Source organism: Silurus aristotelis (assembly GCF_946808225.1).
Source record: "Silurus aristotelis genome assembly, chromosome: 2".
NCBI classification, from domain to species: domain Eukaryota; kingdom Metazoa; phylum Chordata; class Actinopteri; order Siluriformes; family Siluridae; genus Silurus; species Silurus aristotelis.
Window position 1 is genome coordinate 9,013,502 of NC_139575.1, and position 27,625 is coordinate 9,041,126.

General features: G+C 37.4%; 2 protein-coding genes across 4 annotated transcripts in view; one reads left to right on the top strand and one right to left on the bottom strand.

Moving 5' to 3' along the window:
• The window catches only part of ddr2a (discoidin domain receptor tyrosine kinase 2a), a 359,575-nt gene that overhangs the window by 238,451 nt on the left and 93,499 nt on the right, over positions 1-27,625 (top strand). The gene's annotated exons all lie outside the window — the stretch shown is intronic.
• lrp8 (low density lipoprotein receptor-related protein 8, apolipoprotein e receptor) overlaps positions 1-27,625 on the bottom strand; it is a 180,830-nt gene that overhangs the window by 79,404 nt on the left and 73,801 nt on the right. For all 3 annotated transcript variants that reach the window (XR_014537519.1, XM_083566146.1, XM_083566145.1), the window contains exon 3: positions 16,377-16,499. Coding sequence is in view for 2 of the 3 variants with exons in the window: in XM_083566146.1 (XP_083422272.1) it covers positions 16,377-16,499 (123 nt within the window). In the remaining variant the exon portion in view is untranslated. The remainder of the gene's footprint in view (positions 1-16,376; positions 16,500-27,625) is intronic.

A 27,625-nucleotide genomic window follows, 5' to 3' on the forward strand; every position in this document is an offset into this window, starting at 1 on the left:
CTCCATGTTTGACTGTTTTTGTGTATGGTCTGTCTGACATATGTTCTTTTTTTGGAGTCAAAAATGTTCAATTTGGACTCCTCTGTGGACAGAAAATTTTTCCAATGATTCTCTGTTCAACTCTTGTGTGTTTTTGCCTTTTACTTAGTTTGTTGCATGTAAACAAAAGGAACATGCATTCGTCTCAAAACCAATAAATAAAAACTGGATGGTTCTAAACTTTTGACGAGCACTCTGTTTAAGATATTTTTATACGTACAGAATGCTTTTTAAAGTTTCCTTCAAAAATACATTACATTTGCTTGTTGTTTATTGTTTTCGCCATAAGCTGTTTTTCTCAAAAGCAAATAATGGGCAAGAAGGCAGGAGAGATCATTATGAAAACCCACTGAAATCTGATTGTGAAGATTTTAAAACAAAAAAAAAAATTGCTATCACAAGCACATATTAAACAACACCTATTCGTATATCTGTCTAAAAAAATGCCTATACTTCAGGCCATTGATCAAACGGGCATTATTTGCAAGTCTAACAGATTCACTTTGATTGGGTATTATTGTCTTACAGTACATTATGTTCATAAACACAAGCCTCAAAATGTTTCTAGTGTATGTCACACAGAGTCACGATTACTCGAGGCTAACTTTTTTTTTTTTACACATCATCAAAATGCTGCTGCATTTTGTAAAAATCTGAGTCATGCCACACTCACACTCTATTCCAGTTTCCTGCCAAAGGCCATTTTGTAAGAAAACGATTGTATTTGGATAAATACAATAATAAAGTGACGTCTCAAATGAATAAAATCTCTTTTGATACTGTGTGGGAGGAATACTTATTTGTTCATCATACATATATATATAATGTGTGAGAGCTCATGCTTATGTTTCTGGACTGGATATAGCATTTTAAGAAATAAATACATATAATATGCATCATAGTCTCAGAAAAAACAACAACAATGAGTATTTTACATACACTATATGGACAAAAGTTTGTGGACCCCTGACCATAAGATTATAATGTGCTGTTTCAACGTACATTTCCACAAGAAGTCCACATTTTCTATAATAATACCGCATCCAAAAACATATTATGCAATTCAAATTTGTGGTAACAGATTGTGGAGGAAACAAATCTACCTAGGAAAGTCAGGTGTCCAAATATTTTTTGTCCATTCAGAGTATTAATACAGTATACAGCTTCTCCTTTTTAGGGGTTAACCCTAAATATACATCTCTACTCTTCTAAGACCTCTTAACAAATCACGCCATCTTCATTATCTTAACATTATCTTGACTGTAGAAAAGATATTACTCATAATTACACACTCTGGTGATTATGATATTTCACACACTTTAGTGTTTGTAATGTTTTAATGGTTTATAATCACACTCTTAGTGTCCCCCAGATGAGGATGGGTTCCCCTTCAAATCTGTTTCCTCTCAAGGTTTCTGTCTATACATATACGTATGTACATAGTTCACTTGTTTACATTTTTTGTTCTAGAATTCTTACATTCTGTAAAACTGCTTTAAGACAATATCCATTGTTAAAAGTGCAATAGAAACTTAATTGAATTGAATCATTTCCATCTCAAATGAGAAAGGTTAAGATCAGATCTGTGTGTGCATATGCTTCCTTTCACTGAAACACCAGAGTCTATAAACACGCTTAACCGTGAACCACACACAGGTCACTAATCATTCACTAATCACCCTCTCATTCTGTGTGGTGCCTCCTTTTTCTTACAGACGTTCTGTAAAAAAGAATGATGAGCTCTGTCATATGGCAAGCTAATTCATGTACTCAAATAATAGCTGTTTTACCGGATAAGCACAATACCGTGCACTGAAATAAACAAGTATTGAATATAAAGAACATAACATTTTATTATTCTCACCATGGGGTTGCACCAGGGGCCATCATCTTTCCATTGGTTTTATGCAAGTAACCACCATATTAAGGGTGAAAAAAGCTACAAAACTGTATGAAAAACCCCAACGATTCCTGTTATTATAATTATTTTAACAATATGCAAATGCAAAGTTCATAAAACTTCCTCACACCATCTAAGGGGGCTTTTCCTTAGCACAGTTGCCCCAGGCATGCCTTACTAGAGATAAATACACATACATTTAAATATGTGAACATTGTTCTATAAATTACATTCAAAGCTGCTTTGAGACAATGTCCATTGTTAAAAGTGCTATAGAAAAAAAAATAGAATTGAATGAAACAACAAATACTCACGAACTACTCACAAAACATACTGTACTGCATTTGTTCTTTCACCACATACAGAACCTCTCTGCTAATAAAAAAGCAAAAAGGTGCACAACTAAATGCCTACAGACAAATTAAATTAAAAATCCTTTGAGAGTGACGACACAGAGCAGAGACTTCTGTAATGATGAAAGCATGAAAGCAGACTTTTTTTTTTCAATAGGCTAATCTAGTATGCGATATACAGCGATTCTCAGTCATGGCTTGATCATACATTTTATATAGGGGATCGACTAACAGTGACAATGGCATGTAATATATATAAGGGACTTGTCTGGTAAATCTCGTGTAATGTGATAAAAAAAAATATACAGTGGTTGATTTTTAAAAAGCATCTTAGGAGTTGGTGCACTTTATGGGCAAAGGTTTGTGGATACCTGAGCGTAAGATACGTATGTGCTTTTTGAACATCCAATTCTACATTTAATTCCCATTCACATTTTTATTTTGTTTACATTTTTTACTACACATTGTTTATATGTATATTTGTTTCATACATTATCCTTTTATATATCTTTATACCTTATATTCTTTTATTTTATTTTATTTATTAATTTTATTTTATTTTAATAGTTTTTCTTATACCTTATACTTATTTATCTGCCTCCTTTTCTTTCCCCCCATCCTATTCCCTCATGCCGGACCATCGTATAAAACATTTCACTACATGTCGTACCCTGTATGTATGTGTATGTGATGAATAAAATTTGATTTGATTTGATTCACTATTATTATAACCTCCATTGGAATGTAGTCAGCAGTCAGAGATTATATAACTGTGGGTAGTATAACAGCAAATGGCGATTAAATATCGACTGGTATGTTAAAAAATTCTAAAATATTGCATAAATATTGGCAAAGAACACTAGTTATTTTTAGCTTTACACACACACACACACACACACACACACACACACACACACACATATATACTGTATGTGTGTGTATGTATGTGTATATATATATTGCATATATTATTACAAAGACAGCAGCAAATGTTAATGAGGAACTAAAAACAAGTAATTATTTATTTATGTTAATAATAATTAATTAGATTAATTAGTTGGAAAGTCTGGAATGCTAATTAAATTGTTAAGCCTTAATTGACCTATTAGGACGTGTTATTTACGTCAAGAATTAACTCATTCGAAATTGTGTTCGGAGTGTAATAAATTCTCGGACTCTTTAAAACTGCAAACAATGACTCTTTTAAAGAAGTTGCCTGAGGATGCATCTAATTAATTCCTTAAGCAAAAGCTATAAACAGCTATTAAAGGGCTTCCTGCTCAACACTTTCAGTGTCTAAAAGGTTATTATGACAGTAAATAGCTTCGAAGGAGAACTCTCTAGGTCAAGGCAAGATCTGGAAAACCAAAAAAACTCAAATTGACCGTCCAGTATGCATCTCTGTACAAATTTGTTCTACATGGTGGCGTCATCAGGAGGAATCCTGACCTGCCATCTCATCAGAACATCAACATCTAATGTATACTTTATGAACAGTATCTTTTAACGGTATGTTAAAAACATTTTGCCAACAAGCATTCTTTGGATGTCTTTGGCCACAATCTCCGAAATGATGCTTGTAGATATAAAGGAATAGCATTAAAAGAACACCCTTTTGTCATGTAATAAATGTGAAGTGTTAATTAACAGCCAGCTTAATTAAGAGCATGACCAGACGTGTGACAAAGCCGTGTAATATTCCAAGCTTGATAGGAAAACTAGTTTGTGATTGTAATCCTGACACCCTTTAACCAGCCAGCAAACATTGCACAGCTCGGAGGAAAAATCTATATTGAATTAAAGTCACATTTACCTGTGAAAGTTCCTCATTTTGCTTTTGTATACCAAGAACAATATAAATACAGAAAACTAAAAATCATACTAATTAAAAGTAAAAAATTCACGACATCATTTACAACCAAATTGTTTCTTCAAACATCTGATGCAACGCCGTTATTATGTAATGAAGAAATTGGAGTAATAGGTTTAATAAATCAAAATGACAGAGAGATTTCCTTGGACAATGGAAGCCTTTTCTTCCATGATACATTCAGAGATGTCTATATAATACCAGGATCAATCCTGGGGTTAAAGGGAAATTTCCACCGGAAGCTCGATTAAAACCCCCAGAGGCTTAGAAACGCTCTTTTTCGCATCTGCATGTTCAATTGTCTTTTTTTCTTAAGACTTCTAGCAGTGACATTAGATGGCCATAGGCATGCCAGTTCAATTATTCATGATCTGTATCCAGAATGTCACACAAAATCGATTAAACCCTGCTAACACATACATGCACACGCACAGGCACACCGAGGCCACACGAGCGCTGTGTCTGAGCTCTAATGGACAACTCCCGACACTGGGAGAATAAACAGAGCTGATGCGAATGTGTGTCTCCAGGCCATTTGCCAATTAAGTCAACCTCCAAGGGACAGAGACCTTTAACATTTGAGCACTGAAAACACATTCCCAACTTGCTGAGCACTTCATAGCAATTGTGAGAGTCACTAATCAAGAATAAGCAACAACCAGAAGTCACATAAATCAATTTCTAATAGGCCACTTTGTGTATAATTACAGACCACCTGATCCGAGGTTACGGTTACCTTTGGTCCATCAGTGGTCCAAACACTGAGCAGGTATTAGTTGCTGATGGATTACACTCAGCAGAAAAATGAAATGTGTGGCTTGGGAATAAGCATGGAGGTTGAGTGTCTTAAATGTTCCAATGCTGCTTGGGTACACACTGTTCACGCCACCAAACAATACAAGTGTGAGCGACGGTGAAAAGATAAACAAATATTTGTATTTACATAGTTTCAATTCTATGCAAATTAGGTATGACGGTTTATTCAAATGCATCCTCACGAGCGCAAATGCTGAGACAATGGTGGCCTAATGGTTTAGAGTCTGAATTAATGATCAGAAGGTCAGGGTTTAAGCCTAGTACAGACAAAGAGCCACTGTTGGGCTCTTGAGTAAAACCCCTTAACCTTTTGTGCTTCGGGGGACCCTTAACCCTCTCTGACCCCGACTTCCTATTAAGCGGTGATATGTGCAGGAAAGAATTTTAATGTGCTGTATGTGACAAATAAAGGGCTTTTTCTTCATCTGAATGCATCTGCAAACAATCAAAGGAAGAAATAAAGCTTGATGGAAGTACCTGTGTGGTCTCTAGTAAGTGTATGATGCTAGCATATGAAGCTTATACAAAGCCGTTTGCAGAACCTGTATAAAAATGCACTGAATGGTGCATTATTTAATCTGTAGTAGCTACTAGGTATAAAAACTACACAGCTACTATTTATTACACCATGCAATAACAAGTCAAAAAATAAGTTGGATGACCATTCTGAAATTTATATACACCTATAAATGCTTCCTGTTAAACAGCGCATTAAATTTATTTTTTATGGAATTCATTTTTTTTTTATCTGCCCTAATTTTAACATACAGTATACTCCTTGTGATACTCTTAGATCGATGTCCACATATTTCTTAGTTCTTTCTCATATGCTTTGGCTTCCTCGTGACATCGCAACAGTGACTCTTTCTCTACTTTCAAATCTTGTTTCAAAAACACAACTTTTTTAGGCAGGCATATCAGTGATAACCATAAAAAATCTATTTTTATTATTATTATTATTATTATTATTATTATTATTATTATTATTATTATTATCCTTATTATTATTATCATCATCATCATCATCATCATTATTATTATTATTATTATTATTATTATTAGTAGTAGTAGTAGTAGTAGTAGTAGTGGTAGTAGTAGTAGTAGTAGTAGTAGTGGTAGTAGTAGAAGTAGTAGTAGTAGTATTAGTAATTGCCATTCAGTAAACTGTATTTTTTGGTTTTCCCTTTAGACAAGGCTTCCCCAAAATGAATACATGAAGTTCAATTGTAGTACTCTGCCCACATAATTACTATTCCCATTACTATTTACAAAACTACAGTTTAAAATAAACATTTTCACTCACCAGCAAATTTGACCAAACATTCGAACTATCTCTAGTCCAAAAAGAAGAAAAAAACAGAAAAGAAATAAACCAGATAAACAAAATCACACAAGCTGCTCATGCTTAGCGTGCCATATGAGATTCTAATTTTCATTTCTTGTCCTTCTTCATTGCTTGAATAGGGATGGTTACACTGTGTTTAGGTAACCCAGGTACAGTAAGTAAACATTAGTATGTTCTTGTAGTCATCACTATTGCTTCAAATAAGCCAGATGCTGCACAACCAGGCTATATTTAACATATGATGATTCATGAGTTGAGTATTTGCTGTAAATATAATAAATATTGTTACATGAACAATAACTTTTTTAAATGTTCTTTTTTTTAAATGTAAGTTTAATCTTTATCTATATCAATTTCACTGTGAGCAACAGCAACCCAACAATTTCCACATAGGATCCACATTGATTAAATGTGTGCAGGTTTGGCTTTACATTAACTTTCCCAGCAAAGTGAGTGGATAAAATGAGTGAGTGGACTCCCGTTAGGGGTTGCCAAAGTGGATCATCCGTATTCATGATCCGCAAGTTCGCACATGTTTTTACGCTGGATGCCCTTCCTAATGCAACCCTCCCCATTTATCCGGGCTTGGGACCGGCACTAAGGCTTGTGCAATCCTAATGGCTGGGGTTGGTTCCCTGACCGGAGATCGAACCCGGGCCGCAGCGGTGAAAAAAATTAGTGCTTTACATCTCTAAAGTATAACATGTGTTTGTAGTCACTTGTCTGCTTGGTGCAGGTTACTAGTGAAAAAAGTAAAAAAAAGAAATTTGTACTCTGAAATTTAGCAGTGTGTATTGGGAAAGATTTCCTGGTCAGCAAATGAATTTTGGTGCTTACACTCAGTGAGGAAAATCAGCTCTGATAGGAGTGAAATTAAAAAGCCTACACTGGAGATGCTGCTAAAACACAATCAGGCCACGCCAAGGGTCCAAATTGTACACCAGGACAGAAGAGGACAACTGGGCAGGCTAGCTGGCACGGACAGCGCAGAGAGTGCGGCCACATGGGAAATTAATTTAGGGAACCGCCACCTGAAGCATGAAATTGAACCCATCCAGTGCATCTGACTGGATCTGACCCTAATATTAAAATAATTAAGTAGCTAAACAACTATGAAAATGTGCATCACGGCACAGTCTTTTGTCTTCTGACTTAGCAGAAATGGCAGCATCCAATGGAAACTTGGCTTTCAGTTCCAAAATGACTAACCGGCTATAAACAATAAACACAAAAAAACATTGAGCAGATCATTTACAATGTAACTGAATGAGAATGTTGAGACAAAGAACAGGAAGAAGGTATAATAAAAGAGAGAATGGGACATTTAAGAAACATTATACATCATTTCTTGAAATGTTGTTGGATTTTTAGACAAAGCAATATTTTAGATGGAAAACCTTGTAGTTAAACTACAAAAAATAAATGCAGGCCAACTGAAATAATTAAAAGAAAATAAAAACACTGTTGCTTGCTATTTTTCCACAAAAGTCCTAAAGGATATTGAGTGCCTTTTTACACTCATCCTTTATTTATTCATCTCTCTAGCAGGTGCTTGATCATGGTCAGGGATGCGATGGTCCCTAAAGCCTGTTCTGGGAACACAGTAAGCCAAGCAGGGATACGTTCTGGATAAAATGCCAGACATTACAGAATAACGTAGTGTCCATTAGGATCATCTTTCACAGGAGAGTGGAGATTATTATTATTACAGTAAATGGAGATCAAATGTGAAACGGGATGTTCTATGTTTTTAAGTATATCAATAACCACTGTCTGAAATAATCCACCTGGTTTGGCAGCATGGTGGCACAGCAGGTACTGTTGCCCCTTTACATCTTCTGGGCTGATACTGAGCTCAAATTACTGTCGGTGTAGAAGCTCTCTGCATGTTCTCCCAGTGGGTTTCCTAGTGACTTCTTTGGTTTCCCTCTACCCATGTAGATAAAAAAAATGCTATATTCCCCTCGAGTATATATATATATATATATATATATATATATATATATATATATATATATATATATATATATATATATATATATATATATATATATATATATATATACAGTATATACAGTATATACAGTATATATACAGTGAGGAAAATAAGTATTTAAACACCCTGCTATTTTGCAAGTTCTCCCACTTAGAAATTATGGAGGGGTCTGAAATTGTCATCGTAGGTGCATGTCCACTGTGAGAGACATAATCTTAAAAAAAAATCCAGAAATCACAATATATGATTTTTAAACTATTTATTTGTATTATACAGCTGCAAATAAGTATTTGAACACCTGTCTATCAGCTAGAATTCTGACCCTCAAAGACCTGTTAGTCTGCCTTTAAAATGTCCACCTCTACTACATTTATTATCCTAAATTAGATGCACCTGTTTGAGGTCGTTAGCTGCATAAAGACACCTGTCCACCCCATACAATCAAAAAGAATCCAACTACTAACATGGCCAAGACCAAAGAGCTGTCCAAAGACACTAGAGACAAAATTGTACACCTCCACAAGGCTGGAAAGGGCTACGGGGAAATTGCCAAGCAGCTTGGTGAAAAAAGGTCCACTGTTGGAGCAATCATTAGAAAATGGAAGAAGCTAAACATGACTGTCAATCTCCCTCGGACTGGGGCTCCATGCAAGATCCCACCTCGTGGGGTCTCAATGATCCTAAGGAAGGTGAGAAATCAGCCCAGAACTACACGGGAGGAGCTGGTCAATGACCTGAAAAGAGCTGGGACCACCGTTTCCAAGGTTACTGTTGGACGTCATGCTTTGAAATCATGCATGGCACGGAAGGTTCCCCTGCTTAAACCAGCACATGTCCAGGCACGTCTTAAGTTTGCCAATGACCATTTGGATGATCCAGAGGAGTCATGGGAGAAAGTCATGTGGTCAGATGAGACCAAAATATAACTTTTGGGTCATAATTCCACTAAACATGTTTGGAGGAAGAAGAATGATGAGTACCATCCCAAGAACACCATCCCTACTGTGAAGCATGGGGGTGGTAGCATCATGCTTTAGGGGTGTTTTTCTGCACATGGGACAGGGCGACTGCACTGTATTAAGGAGAGGATGACCGGGGCCATGTATTGCGAGATTTTGGGGAACAACCTCCTTCCCTCAGTTAGAGCATTGAAGATGGGTCGAGGCTGGGTCTTCCAACATGACAATGACCTGAAGCACACAGCCAGGATAACCAAGGAGTGGCTCTGTAAGAAGCATATCAAGGTTCTGGCGTGGCCTAGCCAGTCTCCAGACCTAAGCCCAATAGAGAATCTTTAGAGGGAGCTCAAACTCCGTGTTTCTCAGCGACAGGCCAGAACCCTGACTGATCTAGAGAAGATCTGTGTGGAGGAGTGGGCCAAAATCCCTCCTGCAGTGTGTGCAAACCTGGTGAAAAACTACAGGAAACGTTTGACCTCTGTAATTGCAAACAAAGGCTACTGTACCAAATATTAACATTGACTTTCTCAGGTGTTCAAATACTTATTTGCAGCTGTATCATACAAATAAATAGTTAAAAAATCATACATTGTGATTTCTGGATTTTTTTTTTTTAGATTATGTCTCTCACAGTGGACATGCACCTACGATGACAATTTCAGACCCCTCCATGATTTCTAAGTGGGAGAACTTGCAAAATAGCGGGATGTTCAAATACCTATTTTCCTCACTGTATATATATATATATATATATATATATATACATACATACAGTGTCTCACAAAAGTAAGTACACCCCTAACATATCAGCAACCATTTAAGTAGATCTTCTTTAAATGGACAATACTATGGAAATAAAACTTGGATATATTGTAGTCAATGTGCAGCTTGTATAGCAGTATAGATTTACTGTCCTCTGAAAATAACTCAACATGCAGCCATTATTGTCAAAATAGCTGGCAATAAAGTAAGTAGACCCTCAGTGATAACAGATGTACGTCATGTTCATGTTTTTGTCTGCTTGACATTAGTTTCCATATTAGTTCCTGCAACTATTTCCACTTTCAAAATAGCTACTTATTTCCTTGGAAAGGAAACAAACTCTTGGTTTGTCTTAGATCTGTCAATATTGTATTTCGGACAAACTGAAATAAAATTTGACAAGGAAAAATGTTTGACTTTTCAAGGTCAGCAAAAGTCTCCTATCATTGAAAATAGTTTTTCCGTGGTGAGATATTAAGATGTTTTTTTTCCCCATTCAAATTTTTCCATTAATATTCTCCAACAGCATTTCATTCTTATATTCAGTAATTATTCATTCCTGAGATGTTCCTTCTTAAATTTGTTTGCAAGAGTCTCTACGGTGCTGATACACTGAATGCTTACAAGGAAAATCAATTCAATCAGAGGCATTTTTTTTTTTTTTAGCTGACTGAGGATCAGTGATGGAGACAGCAATGTTGCAGAGGTTGGAAGGAGGAGTGTTAATTACAAAGTAATCAAAGCAGAATGATAGAAAAGACAGAGAAACATATGATTACAGTTTAAGAGAATCTTTGTGGAAAGACTCATATTGACCTGACCCTGATCGCACATCAAGTAAATGAAGTGTCATTATATGATAAAATGCTAATGCTCTTTCTGCTAATGCTTTTTCTTTACAAACAAGCAAGTGCATTATAAAAGCTTTATATGCCTCTTCAGTACAACATCATCAGCATGGCCTCTCCTCGAGCACAAAAATCTTCACTCTGAGGTCAATGCTTGAGCTAAAAAAGCTGTTTTTTTTTAAACATTCCATGACTTTTATACACTACAAAAGACATGAAATTAAATTTTATTACGTGTATTTGGTAATCAAATCACTTTGGAAATCAAACCACTGCAATTTCAAAAGATTTTAAAAGATTAAAGATTAGGGGTGCAGATTGTTTAACCAAGATTGTCCCTTAAATTGTTAAATAACAAATTAGTCAAATTTGGTGCAGGATGGATGACGGTGTATTGATGGTTTTACATTATAGGTAAAGGTTCCACACATAAAGATTGCATACTGCCTTATAGGAGAAAGTTGTGAGGAAAGCTTTGGGCAGCAGCTAGAACCTGGGTGGTGATTTGCTTTGAATAAAAGTGAGCAGATGTAAATAGCAACAGCAATTCATCAGCAGCGCTACGGCTGGAAAAGTGGTGCTTCCAAAGGTGAGTATAAAAAATAACTTCTATTCTGCATTTTGCAACACTTCTCAAGGCACAGAACACTCTGAAAGAAAGGAAATACGACAAGATTGCAGTTTGTGCACACTCAACTCCTACTTCCTCATACTGTAGGTGTACTTGTGGCGTAGAATGTAATTATTTTAGTCATATCGCAGCTACTCTGTTAATTATCATTCCTTTCATTGCATACAAATGTAAGTAAGAGCCTCTTACATTTACTGCACAAACTTCTATTTAAATAACTTGAGAAAAAAAATGCTGCTTATGGGCATAAGAGCGAATAAGCAGGAAGGAACACTTCAGATTCTCTGTCTAGAATAAAAGTAAGAGTTGAAAAGCAGGTGGTTTATAGCGGATTGCTCCTTTTGTTAGACATGAGGTCGCTTATTCCAAAAATTCTCAAAAGTGGGGACTGAGGGCATTTTATGTAAAAAGAAAGAGAAGGGTCTGCGTCATAAAGGGCTCAATAACTTAAAAAAAAATTTACCTAAAAAACTCAAAAAGTAAACTTATTAATATATGTTTGGTAAAGGTTGGTGAAACTTTTTGAATAAAATACCCCTTGGCCACAATAAATTCCCCAAATATAATATATATCATATATCTGAGCTGCATAAGGTTTGAAAACCCCTGACCCTGTGTCTCTGTCCAGGAATGAATTAAATTCAATTAATTCCTAAATCAATGAATACATGTAAATATAAAAATAAAAACACCAAACAAATATTTAAAGTACATGTACAAGTGTTAACCCTTTGTTTAATCCAAAATTTCTCCCTTAGCATGAATAACTTTAGCTTTACACACTCTTGGCATCCAGGCAGTTCAATTCTCCAAAAATTTTGCTTAAATACTTTGCCATGCCTCTGGTAAAATGTCTCAGAGGTGTTCTTGGCTAGCTGGATATTTCTTACTGACCTTGTGATCTAGTTTATCCCCATTTAGGTGCGGTGACCGGACAGGCCATTCCATGATTCAATGGACTGTGCAGGTCATTCCAGCTGACTGTTTGCTCTCTAAATATTGCTTCCAGAAAGTTTGGTTTTGTGCTTTCTGGTCATTGTCTTGTTGTATGGTGTATTTATATATATATATATATATATATATATATATATATATATATATATATATATATATATATATATATATATATATATATATATATATATTATTGATATAATGGATGGATGGATAGATAGATAGATAGATAGATAGATAGATAGATAGATAGATAGATAGATAGATAGATAGATAGATAGATAGATAGATAGATAGATAGATAGATAGATAGATAGATAGATAGATAGATAGATAGCTTTGCAGCTACTTTCTTCTTATTATTGTATATATTCTTGTTACTATGTGTATACTTTCAAAACATGGTTAAAATGATGCTGATATGATTATACCCTACATACTGGTATGAATATTTGAATAATCTGTATCGGAAGAATCAGAGGACACTGTGACTTCACTATGTTTACCCCACTTGAAGAGATTAAATGAAATGAAAGATGACAAGGCTATTTGGATCTGTTCCATAGTAAATCGCTCAAAATCAGCATGTACGCAGTCACTACAGCTCTCCGTTGTGTAGAGATATGACTGTACATCACAGATGCCCTTAAAACCCTTTCTGTGTGGTCTAATCGTGCTCATAATGCAAGCTGATTAACTCACAGATGATTAAAACGAGAACTTGATTTCATTATTCATAATCACACTGCTGTATGACCTAGTCAAGCTGCTGGTTTTGTATAAAGTCATCAATGCGTGCCACTGTTTATTACTTTTTAATGCAACAATAACGATGGTGCTGCCATTTTCATTGATCAAGACAGGGCACGTCGCATCTGCTGAGCTGCAGTCATTTTTCACCATTATACTTACCTGCTGTGAGAATGTCCCATACCGCCAGTGCACCATTAGCAACGAATAAAGTAAGTTTTTTGAAAATTAACAACAAGATTTTCTGAATGGAATAAAGATGTACATGGAAGATTTTATAGAATGAGGAAAAACTAGCACAAGCCAGAAAGCAAAAGCAATTTTCAAAAGCAACCCGAAGCAAATAAAAAGAAGACTGAGAAATTTAGGACAAACAGACAGACATATAGATAATACAATATATTCATTCTTTTATATATTCTCAGAGAAAGTGCAGAGTCATTGTAACTTTCTATTCTGAAACAAACTAAAATTCTTGTATGTGCTAATAAACTGTATCTAAAACACGGCCCAGACTTTCTATTTTTTTCTTTAGAAAATTATATAATAAAAACACACACAGACACACAGACACAGACACACACACACACACACACACACACACACACACACACATCTTCTTTCAGCTTCTCCCATTAGGGGTTGCCACATCGGATCATCCGTCTCCATACCCCCTTGTCCTCTACATCTGCCTCTTTCACCCCAAACACCTGCATGTCTTCCCTCACCACATCCATAAACCTCCTTGTTGGTCTTCCTCTTTTCCTTCTTCCTGGCGGCTCCATCCTCAGCATTCTCCTACCGATATACCCCATGTCCCTCCTCTGCACATGTCCAAACCATCTCAATCTCGCCTCCCTCACCTTGTCTCCAAAACGTCCTACATGCGCTGTCCCTCTAATAAACTCATTTCTAATCCTGTATATCGTCGTCACTCCCAACGAAAACCTTAACATCTTCAGCTCTGCTACCTCCAGCTCTTGCAGATACTCTTCTATCACAAATCACTCCTGCTATCACTCTTCTTCACCCACTCCACCCTGCCTGCACTCTTTTTTTCACTTCTCTAACACACTCTTCATTACTTTGCACTGTTGACCCCAGGTACCTGAACTCTTCCACCTTCAGCACCTCTTCTTCCTGCAACCACACCACTCCACTAACCTCCACTCATTTACGCAAATGTAATCTGTCTTACTCCTACTGACCTTAATTCCCCTTCTCTCCAGCGTGTACCTCCACCCCTCCAGGCTCTTCTCAACCTGCTCCCTACTTTTACCACAAATAACAATATCATCCCAAACATCATAGTCCATGGAGACTCCTGTCTGACCTCGTCCTTCAACCTGTCCATCACCACTGCAAACAGGTAAGGGTTTAGAGCCGATCCTTGATGCAGTCCAACCTCCACCTTAAACCAGTCTGTCGTTCCTACTTCACACTGCTGTCGCACTGTCCTCATACATGTCCTGCGCCACCCTCACATACTTCTCTGACATACCTGACTTCCTCATACAATACCACAACTCCTCTGTCGGGAAAAACAAAAATAAGCTTCATAAACATGGAAATCAGGTGCACTGGAGCACTATGAGCAAGCATGCTCTCCACAAGCTCTGGTATTTCACGTTTAGCATGAAAAGGATAATCTCTGACACTATACTTGTATTTGCATCATGAAATGAGCGCATGCTGAAGCGCAGCTTGCCTGAGGGTAATTTGAGTGTCTGAGTTATGGCTATGCTCACCATGATGGACATTGTGGACATGATGGACATGGGTTCAGCAGTCTAGGCTTGAGGAAATGATATATAATTATATAAATTATAAATATAATATAAATATATGATTTGGAAAATGTTCATAAAATGTTATGAAATGTTATAAAAGCCTATTTGCCTATAAGTTGAGATAAAGTTGGATGATGTACATTGAGAGTTCATCCAGAGTTTGATACTGTCATTGTTTGGAAACTGGGGCATCACTGACAAGCATTTGCAGATTCTTGCCCAAATTCCACCATCAAGTCAAGTCAAGTCAAGTTTATTCCTATAGCGCTTTTCATAACAGACATTGTCTCAAAGCAGCTTTACAGAATTTAAGAGTTAAGGTGAACGATGTGTGTTTATCCCCGATGAGCAGCCATGCAGACTATTGCAAGGAAACACTCCCTTAGATGTTACGAGGAAGAATCCTTGAAAGGAACCAGACTCAAAAGAGGAACCCATCCTGATTTGGGTGATAATACTATGCTTTAATGCCAACAGTGATGTTCAAGGCATGCAGTCCATGTAAGTACTGCTGACTGCTCATTATCCTTCCTCTGACTCGGCACGGTTGACGAAAGGGAGAGAAGCGAATATCAAACACATTTGCAGTGCCTTCTAAAGAGAAACATGAGCTTTTCTTTGCTGCATTATTTTGGCAGGAACAGATTGTGGCCAGCTGTTCTGCCCAGTGAAACATATGAGCCCCTTTTTACGACACCTTGTAAGATGCTTTGTCGAGGAGAGAGCTGTTATAGCACAAGTTTGTGTGTCCTGAGATGCTTTTCTGCTCACCACAGCTGTAAAAAATGGTGATTCTAGTTACTGTAGACTTTCTGATCAGGCTTTCTGATTCTCACCGCTTCCATCAACAAAGAATTTCTACCATAAAAACTGACACTCATTGGGTGTTATTAGTTTACTTATATATTTGTTTGTTTGTTTGACCATAGTGTGTGGATTTTATTGTGTACCAAAAAGATACTCAACCGTGCCAAAGTCACAGAGATCATATTTAACTGATATTATAATGTATAATATAAACATTAACCGAAGCTCTTGTCTTGTATGGGGCATTCATTTATGCCCATATAGATAACTGCATGAATGTGTAGGAATACAGGTGTATTGTGGTGTATTGTGAGTGTAACAATCAAATGAAAATTTCCCACTGACTAATACATGTGCAAAATATATCTAAAAAATATTCTGACATTTTGGTTTTGTGAAATCTTTGGAAGGTTTCCATTCAATTCGGCGCCATTCGAAAATTTTTTTACATTTTTTTCTAATTATGCTTGTTTACTCTGCAAACATAACAGCTGATTGAAGGACCGTGAAGGAGAACATTAGTTCTCCAGTACATGCACTGACACATATCACTTACTGCATGTAGAGTCAGACTCGTCAGATCCGTCGAGACATTCAGGCTCTCCGTCACACTTCCAGCGACCTGGCACACACTGTCCATTCTTACAGGTAAAGTCTGTCGTAGAGCATGTGGTCTTCACTACATTACAAAAAAAGAGGGGAAAAAAAAAGGTATAAAAAGGTTAATTCTTTTACTACAGTCAGCTCATATTAATACCACAATAGATATACAGTTTAATCTTCTATAAGCCATTTGCAAATATAATCAACCATCTAAAACTCAAACATTTCACAAATTGAGAAAGGAGAAAGGAGATTGATTTCTCCTCGCTAAAGCGTTTCTCGAGCGTATTCTCTCAGCACCGCTGCTGCTACATGAAAATACGGCGTATCATAACACTACAGAGGCATGTCTGGAGGGTTGCTTCGAATATAGATTAACATGGCAGAGGTAGAGCTGCATCTTCCTGGAAACAGAACAGGAAAACAACACTTCACATCTTTTTTCTTTTTTGTATTTCTGCACTACAAAGGCCTGTTTGTGAAAGAGAGGCATTAAAAGTTAGACAACACTTAAGTAAATGTATGATTTACTGTCTGTCTGAACCAAACAAATAAAAGCAAACTATCTGTACCACTCTGAGTTGCATCGCATCAGATTTTCTTTTGCATCGTATTGCATTGAATCACTGTGTTGAATCAAATCAAAATCGAACTGCTTCGGTAGCTGCTTTATATGCATCTTTAATTTATCGTATTGTTGGCTATGCATCGAGATGTGAATCTCATCGGCCTCATTTATGGAGATACACACACACATGCTGTATACACACACACACACACACACACACACACACACACACACACACACACACACACACACACATATATATATATATAAGATGGTCACCTCTTTTCTATAACTTAATGGCAGGCTGATCAATTTTATAATGTTAATGGTAATGCCATGAAGTTATAGAAAAGAGGGGACCATCTGTGAGCAACAGTAAAGAGAAGTGAAGAAAAGAGTGCAGCAGGGTGGAGTGGGTGGAGAAGAGTGACAGGTGTAATTTGTGATAGAAGAGTATCTGCAAAAGTGAAAGGGAAAGTTTATAGGACTGTGGTGAGACCTGCGATGTTGTATGGTTTAGAGACAGTGGCGTTGAGTAAAAGACAGGAGATGAAGCTGGGGGTAGCAGAGCTGAAGATGTTGAGGTTTTTGTTGGGAGTGACGATGATAGACAGGTTTACAAATGAGTTTATTAGAGGGACAGCGCATGTAAGACATTTTGGAGGAGGGACATGGGGTATATTGGTAGGAGAATGCTGAGGATTGAGCCGCTAGGAAGGAGGAAAAGAGAAAGACCAAGAAGGAGGTTTATGGATGTGTTGAGGGAACACATGCAGGTAGTTGGTTTGAAAAAGGGAGCTGTAGAGGACAGGGGGGTATGGAGACGGATCATCTGCTATGGCGACCCATGATGGGAGCAGCCGAAAGAAGATGAAGGAAAAAAATTATTCTTGAAAACATACACAACAATGCGAAGGGTATAAAAAAGAAACTAGAGTTAGCGTAGTGTCACTGTGCCCACTCACTCTACACCAGAAATACGATTTGCTCTGTGCATGCATGAAAACGCAAAATAATCCATAACGTTAGCGTTAGCCGCTAGCCACTTCATGGTTAGCGGCAAACGCTAAGACTATAGATATCGATATAAAAATATCTCGTGAAAAAACAAAATCCTGACAATTCCACATATCGAGGGAGTGAATGACTGAAGGATGGAAAGAATAAAAGCATTTGTTTAAGTATGCTGAAATAAGTAGAACAGTTAATTAACAGTAAAGATCATATCTTTAGAAAATTGAATATTAAATATAAAACACACACACACACACACACACACACACACACACACACACACACACACACACACACCTGTATTACCCAAATGTAAACTATTTATTTTACTTTTTTATTTAATCAATTTAATTCGTGCCAATTTAATAAAGTATTACATTTAATCAATATAATAAAACGTGTATTGCATTATTTACATTTTTATAAAATATAATTTTATATATTATGTAAACAAGCAGGCATTTTATTTAAAACTGTTTAAATTGTTGGTAATTACAAATGTTAATAATAATTAACTGTGTTTCTTTCCACTAACCGTACAAAAATCAAACCATGACTTAAAAACTGAGGTATGTAGTTAACTGTAAATTTTGTGTACCGTTACACCCCTAATGTGTGTGTATGTATGTATATACAGTGAGGAAAATAAGTATTTGAACACCCTGCTATTTTGCAAGTTCTCCCACTTAGAAATCATGGAGGGGTCTGAAATTGTCATCGTAGGTGCATGTCCACTGTGAGAGACATAATCTAAAAAAAAAAAATCCAGAAATCACAATGTATGATTTTTTAACTATTTATTTGTATGATACAGCTGCAAATAAGTATTTGAACACCTGTCTATCAGCTAGAATTCTGAACCTCAAAGACCTGTTAGTCTGCCTTTAAAATGTCCACCTCCACTACATTTATTATCCTAAATTAGATGCACCTGTTTGAGGTCGTTAGCTGCATAAAGACACCTGTCCACCCCATACAATCAGTAAGAATCCAACTACTAACATGGCCAAGACCAAAGAGCTGTCCAAAGACACTAGAGACAAAATTGTACACCTCCACAAGGCTGGAAAGGGCTACGGGGAAATTGCCAAGCAGCTTGGTGAAAAAAGATCCACTGTTGGAGCAATCATTAGAAAATGGAAGAAGCTAAACATGACTGTCAATCTCCCTCGGACTGGGGCTTCATGCAAGATCTCACCTCGTGGGGTCTCAATGATCCTAAGGAAGGTGAGAAATCAGCCCAGAACTACACGGGAGGAGCTGGTCAATGACCTGAAATGAGCTGGGACCACCGTTTCCAAGGTTACTGTTGGTAATACACTAAGACGTCATGGTTTGAAATCATGCATGGCACGGAAGGTTCCCCTGCTTAAACCAGCACATGTCCAGGCACGTCTTAAGTTTGCCAATGACCATTTGGATGATCCAGAGGAGTCATGGGAGAAAGTCATGTGGTCAGATGAGACCAAAATAGAACTTTTGGGTCATAATTCCACTAAATGTGTTTGGAGGAAGAAGAATGATGAGTACCATCCCAAGAACACCATCCCTACTGTAAAGCATGGGGGTGGTAGCATCATGCTTTGGGGGTGTTTTTCTGCACATGGGACAGGGCGACTGCACTGTATTTAGGAGAGGATGACCGGGGCCATGTATTGCGAGATTTTGGGGAACAACCTCCTTCCCTCAGTTAGAGCATTGAAGATGGGTCGAGGCTGGGTCTTCCAACATGACAATGACCCGAAGCACACAGCCACGATAACCAAGGAGTGGCTCTGTAAGAAGCATATCAAGGTTCTGGCGTGGCCTAGCCAGTCTCCAGACCTAAACCCAATAGAGAATCTTTGGAGGGAGCTCAAACTCCGTGTTTCTCAGCGACAGGCCAGAAACCTGACTGATCTAGAGAAGATCTGTGTGGAGGAGTGGGCAAAAATCCCTCCTGCAGTGTGTGCAAACTTGGTGAAAAACTACAGGAAACGTTTGACCTCTGTAATTGCAAACAAAGGCTACTGTACCAAATATTAACATTGACTTTCTCAGGTGTTCAAATACTTATTTGCAGCTGTATCATACAAATAAATAGTTTAAAAATCATACATTGTGATTTCTGGATTTTTTTTTTTAGATTATGTCTCTCACAGTGGACATGCACCTACGATGACAATTTCAGACCCCTCCATGATTTCTAAGTGGGAGAACTTGCAAAATAGCAGGGTGTTCAAATACTTATTTTCCTCACTGTATATATATATAATTCCATAATATACTCTCCTCCTGGCACTAGGAATAAAAAGTAATAAAAATAAATTTTTTTAAATAATTTGTTTTGTTTTATTTTTCAGTTCATATCTTTCATTAAGGGACACATTTTTATATTTATTCATCACTGCTGCTTCTCCGTGAGTAAGAGCAAGTAATATCATTCTATCTCCCACTCTTGATGATGACCCTGCAGCGCTGTCATTATTTGTGCCCCTAATGGTTGACCTTGGCCCCATCATAAAATCCAAAAAGCATGAGTCGATGATATACTTGTTAAAGTTGGAAGGCATAGGTGAAAGCAGTGGTAAAATAAAGTAATCCTACGAAGGATAAAAAGGGATCCTATTAAATGTATTACTTTTCATATTTAACTAGTTCATTAAGGTGCTGTCAAAATTGTTTGAATAGAAGTTTGACATATCTCAAACACTGCTGACACGCCATCACTATTACATCAACACACAGTGTTAAGTAGGTGCTGTTAAGCCTTTCCATCGAATGTAAAGGTACAGAACAGAACTGGATATGAGATAAAGATTTGAACAGAAAGGAAAAGCCGTTTTATCTTTGTAACAGAAAACAAATCCAGGTCCATTTGTCTCCTAACAGCCCAATATTATCTCATCTAAGCCTTTTTTTTCTATCTTCTGAACCTATTCTCCAACAAAAGCAGATATCTTTTCTTCTTATCTCCCTCGAAAAACCAAGACTGTGGCACTACAGGTTCAGCTGCGGATTACAAAATGAGGTGGCCGGCTTGCAGTGAGCCCCTGTTAATTACCAAAGATCCTTCACCAGCCTTATCTCAAGGACAGAGCCGGACATGAGTGCCCCAGACTGCTTTTCACCTGGATTATATTGCTCTTAAAAAAAAAGGCTTTGAGATTGCAAAATGTGTTTTAATTACCCAGAACAGGAGAAAACGTGGCCTCGAGCGTAGCCAGATGCTGCTGATTTTAGAGGGTACATACAGGAAGGCAGCATTGGTAAAGCTTTTGATAGGTTGAAGGTTTTACAAAATGCCAGCCAGCAGAATTGTTGATTTGAGTAAATTTCCCCTGGTGCTGAGGCACAGCTTGCTTCAGAGGAAGACACCATGTTCAACATCAGCATTCCAGCTGAGGCACCGATTATGACGTACTGTAAGTATCAACAATTCAGGGAAAAGCAAACATGTACTGCTTTGATAAAGGTGATCCTTGGAGCATTGATCAATTCATGTGCATTCATGAGATAAAATGCTGTCACATTTACAAGGCCCTCTGAGATCCCACATTTGGTGTCATTTTTGCGTCCATTTAACCACAAAAGCATTAGTGAGCTCAGGACACTGATGTTGGTAAAGTGTGGACCAATCAAACAGACAAGACAGTGCTGTTAATGCTCGATGGGTCAGAACTGTTTTGGCAGCAAAAGAGGACCAACACAATATTAGACAGGTGGTCATAATGTTAATCCTGATCAGTGCATGAGAAAAGTACAGTATAAAGAAAACATCCACACAGACTTGAAACAATGGTATGTTCCAGTAACCACTGTACCAGGAGAACGTGGCAGCTCGGTGGATAAGGCTCTGGGTTACTGTTCGGAAGGTCGGGGGTTCAAGCCCTGGTATCACCAATATGCAATGCTTGCATCATGAATGACACTGGGCTTTGACCCCAGCTCCTAAAATCGCTAGGATATGCAAAGAAAGAATTTCACAGATGGACTGACTGACTGACAGGCAGATGGATGTACTGACTGACAGCCCTATCTAGAGCTTTCCTTTGAGAAAAGATAAACCAATCCTAAAAGCGTTCATGCAGGCACCTTGGGATGTCTTTTCCTTCTGTCTTTTTCTCTTTCTTTCCCACTACCAGTAACGTTTCACCTCCCCCTCTTTATAGAATGATATAGTTAAAGCTAAATCTCAAGGGCAAAAAATACAAACTCTTCTTGCACCCTAAAACACACACACACACACACACACACACACACACACACACACACTGCAATGTTTCTTGCATACTGCTTATTGGTAAGATTAACTGCCTCTACTGTGGTGTGTGACACATTTTGCTGCTGTGGAGATCAGGGACAGGGTTGTGTTACTCTTCTCCTCACAGCCATTTCTGTTGATTGTTTCTGAATCTGTATTTACTTGTGAGAAGGCGAGAGACTGAAAAAGAGATACAGCAAACATGAACCGGGTTGAATCGAGGAAAAACTGTATTTCTTGGAGATAAAATATTCCACATGAATAGCTGGAATGGGAAAAATATAGGCGTATGCATTCATTTCTGAATGCTAGTGTGTGTGATGTATGAGCATGTGCATGTGTGGGAAGTGCTGCCCACGAACTGCCTGTAGATGTAAGATATTGTATTTGAGCTGAGGCAGAGTGCAAGGAGAATAAGTAAGAATGTTTTATTCTTATGAAAATGCAATTTAGATGTCTTTAGGTAGATGAGCATTTTCACGTCAATGATCATCCACATCGTCTTTGCTAGGAGAGTAATTTAAAAAGTGATTCAAACATTAGATCATTTTGGCCCAAATCTTTTCCCTGGGCTGCTTGTCAGAATTCAGCCACAGTGCCAACATCTAACAGGTTTTCCACAGACGTCACATATTCTGTGCCACCAAGCAGGACAGCTAATACAGTTAATATCTTTTTACATTTTTTTAAATATTCATATAAATCAATACAGCCCAAATGCTCTCTGGCCAACATTTTAATGAGGATAAATTTCAGTGATTTGAGCCATCTGTAATGTCATGAGGTCAACTTGTGATTTTGCACCAATGGACTGTTGCTTACTTAAGGAAATGTTGGCCATGCATGCTGCATATCAGCCCCATAATCATTCATTCCACAGAGAATGCCATAATCATAAAGCAGTCAGTACACTGCTCTCTGCAACACCACCACAGTACGTGCAGCAATTCTGTAATGGCTCTGAAGTTTAGCGCAGCTATATTTAAAAACACTTGGCAAACATCAACGCTGGTTCATTTATACCGTTATATAATCTAACCACTATTAGAATACGGTATCAAAAGTCAAAACATCCCCTTTAGGAGACACCATGGAAACTGAAATGATGAGCTGGCCGTTATGCAGTAGCGTGGGCTTTTGTCACCAATCCACTGTTCCAAGAATAAGAAAGAAAGAAAGAAAGAAAGAAAGAAAGAAAGAAAGAAAGAAAGAAAGAAAGAAAGAAAGAAAGAAAGAAAGAAAGTTAAAAAGAAAGTTAAAAAGAAAGAAAGAAAGAAAGAAAGAAAGAAAGAAAGAAAGAAAGAAAGAAAGAAAGAAAGAAAGATAAAAAGGAAGGATAGAAAGAACGAACAATGGAAAAGAGTAAAAGAATGAAAGAATGAAAGAAAGAAAGAAAGAAAGAACGATAGATAGATAGATAGATAGATAGATAGATAGATAGATAGATAGATAGATAGATAGATAGATAGATAGATAGATAGATAGATAGATAGATAGATAGATAGATGATTAGATAGAAAAAATTAGTTACTGAGCATCTCAAGAACTATTTGGGTGGATTTTGACTGTAATTAATATAAACAGGCTGCTCGATGGTTTAGGTCTACAGTTGGCATGAACAGTTCTGCATTTAAGCATCAATCACTGAACAGTTCACTGAACAGTACACCTCAACAATAGATGCCTCCCAGATAAAGATAGGTTCCATTTTGAGTCTGGTTCCTCTCTAGGTTTCTTCCTTTTACCATCTCAGTTTTTGCCATTGTCACTATTGGCTCACTTATTAGAAATAGACTTCTAGATACTAAAATTCATAGTCTATTTAACTCTGTAAAGCTGCTTAGGAACATTGTCTATTGTTAAAAGCTCTATACTACAAACAAACGGAACTTAAACTGAACACTTTGCTTGTGGTAATATTGTGGTATTATCGATCCCCTGTCAGGGAACCAACCCCAGCCATTAGGGTTGCACAAGCCAGGATAAATGGGGAGGGTTGTGTTAGGAAGGGCATCCATCGTAAAAACGTGTGCCAAATCGAACATGCGGATGATCCGCTGTGGTGACCCCTGATGGGAGAAGCCAAAAAGAAGTTTATTAATATTTTGTACAAAAAAGAAAAATAAACCTAAAACAATCCAGGCATATCCTCTTGTGTGGATTTTCTGTCGCTGTTTGATCCTCATGAGCAGTTTTTTTGTTTCCTTATGTCTACCAGTTTACATCTTTGTGACAGCATTATGATCTCCAAACAAATTTTTCTCTGAAGTTTGAAATAACAATGTGTTAAAATGCTAATAAAATAACAGAATGTCCGCTAAAGATCAAGCATTAGCTTGGTAGCGCTCAGTGAAAAAAGAAAATGTATACCTCCTTATGGTGACTGATATTAATACAAGCAAGTCTAGTGCTTTCCATGTAACTTCAAGGTTAGATAAAAGGCAAAAAAAAGCCTACGACAACTTAAAGCCTACAGAATGGGAAAAAAAGAAAAAAAACAAAAAAAAACCCCAAATGCTGTTTTTTTTCTTTTTTTTTTTTTTTTTATCTCTCTCTGTCAAAGTTCTCCCCTCCTCACACAGTTACACAGACAGCCAGAAGCAGAACAAACACAACAGCGCTGTGATCTTTACTGCATAAATTTTTGCTGGTTATGAACTCTAATCGCATTCTGTCCAACAGCTTGACTGCCATCTTCACTTTAATAAGAAGTGCCGTCCGTAGTTGCCTTGGGGGAACGCTACAACCATCAAGTTCCTTTATTCTGTCTTTTTTTGTATGCTGTTTGTATGCTGTGTACCATGGTGTCAGTTATGGAAAAGGATTTCATTATTGTCTTTTGTTTCAGCCTGTCAAGTGTGCAATTCAACAGACTTTGTCCAGGTTTCATCTGAGACACCATTAAGGTTAATGGCTTCCTCTGGATGCTTTTGAACAGCGGGTTGTAGTTCAGCAGCAGATGATGTGAAGGTGTAAGTCTGTTGTTCAAACAAAGGTGACTTCAAGTTATGTAGATGTTTGTGATCCATGTACACCTGATAATGTTTATCGAGAAAAGATGAATTTGTTTTAAGTAAGAACTGAAAATGCTTGTGCAAGTCTCTTTATTCAGGGGAAAGAAATCCAAAATTCCATTTAATTAAATTTCGTCTAGAAATCTAGATATACTGTAGAACTAAATCTCTGATGGACAAGCCAGAGGAGACCAGAGCAGAGGAGAACTCCTTGATAGGTGACCCAACTCTTCTTTGAGATCACTGCAGATCCTTGCTTATTCCACATTAAATGACAGATGGATGTTTTACACCTGGTGATGTTGAGTTCAAGCTGTGTTAGGCACAGTTAGCAGACTAAACAGCCTCGTGATGCATGAGTCAGTACAGTACAAATTGGTTGAGTCGGCATAAATTTGGTTAAGCCCTTAATCAGAAAGTCCACTTGTATTAGCAGAGAATGGTGTTCAGCCCCAGCACACTTCTTCAATGAACCGTGTCTTTATACAATATATTGCCTGGCTATAAATATGGTATGTGCTTTTTGGGCATCACATTCCACATTTAATATAATACACATTTCTATAATAGGTCCCTCCACTCACTGAGGTAAATTTTCAGCACTAGTGTAATAAAAGACCTATGACCTTAAAGAACATGCTATGTTCATACAAGATGGCCCACATATAAACACCGATCACTGGAAATTATTAGATATTTAATGCATGATGTACTAAGACAAAATGTTGTGTCTTAGGAAGTCGTTGCTACCAAACTGATGCAGTTATTAGAACGAAGCTTTTTAATATAAAGGATACTATAATAGATAGAATATGGAATATCAGGGTCCAAAGATTTGTATTCAGGGACGAGTTTTGTTTCAGCAGCACATTATAAGGGATGGATTTGAGAATGTGGTAAACAACAAAGGTCATCTCAATCCCACCCTTATCAAAGAGAGGACACACACACACAGTCACTTTTTAGCCCACACACCACCTACGGTCATATAGTCTCTGTCCCCTCGATAGGTCACAGTCTAATCACATTAATCAGGCTTCTTTTATTCTTTGCCCAACAACCAGTCAATATTTCTCTCCAGGTGTTTTCACAATTGTTTGGAAGACTGCATCATTATCCCAGGTTTGTTTTCACAGACACATTCCTACCAAACTGCAGATCAATCGCATCATTTTATACATCCTGTGCATAAAATCTTTGTTGGTGACATGCATAATCTTGTATATGTTGATTCATTTAAGTTCTGTACTTTATCCTGGTCAGGGTTGTGACAGATCCTATCCAGAAACAGGTGGGAATACATCCTGGATAGTATTCATCCAGGCATGTTCAATAGCTTGTTCAGTAACATGTTTGAAGTGGTAAAATGAAACTGAAAGGTCCAGACACAACTTACACAATCAAGGTGGCATCAAAATTTTTAAAACTAGCTCTGTTTACAAGAAAATACAGTACTTTATTTATCTAAGTTTACACAGTGTCACCTTCAGAATAGTCCCTTTGCACAGCAATAAAGTTCCCCCCAGCATTCAAGTCAAGTCAAGTCAAGTTTATTTGTATAGCGCTTTTCACAACAGACATTGTCTCAAAGCAGCTTTACAGAAATCAACAGTGAAGGTGAATAGTGTGTATTTATCCCTGATGAGCAGCCGTGGCGACTGTGGCAAGGAAAAACTCCCTTAGATGGTATGAGGAAAAAACCTTGAGAGGAACCAGACTCAAAAGGGGAACCCATCCTCATTTGGGTGACATCAAGAGTTTGATCATAAATCTTTCAACAATACAGAACACCGGAGAGTGAGAACTAACATGAGCACTGGAGTATAAGATTATAAGTAAATGTTCTTTCTACAGTCTTTGGTATAAAAGTAGGAGCTACTGAGCTCAACATTTGTGATCATCACAGATCCAGCATCAGCTTCTCCATGCCAGAGCCTTTAAACATTCCTGCAACCTCTGGAATATGTCCTGGAAGTCTATTTTCGAAGCACCTTTTGCGATTTACACTGGATCTCCGCAATGGTGTCAATGCCAACCTTTGAACTGGATCTTTATTTTTGGAGAGCAGGAGCCAAATCTGGCGCAGTTGCCAATTCTGGCGAGTAGGGTGGGTGGGGAAGTATGATCATGTTTCCGGCGAGACATGAGGAAAGCTCAATGACCAGGGTGTAAACATGGTCAGAATAGCAGATGTGGTAACTTTTTGATACCACCTGGTATTTGGGTAAAAGATGTGAAATTCTACAGTCAGTGACCCTGGTTTATTATAGAATCCTGAATTTGTAAAATGGCAGCACTACCCACATCACCACCTACCTTATTTATTTAATCGATTAATATATATATATGCTTTATTAGTGGCT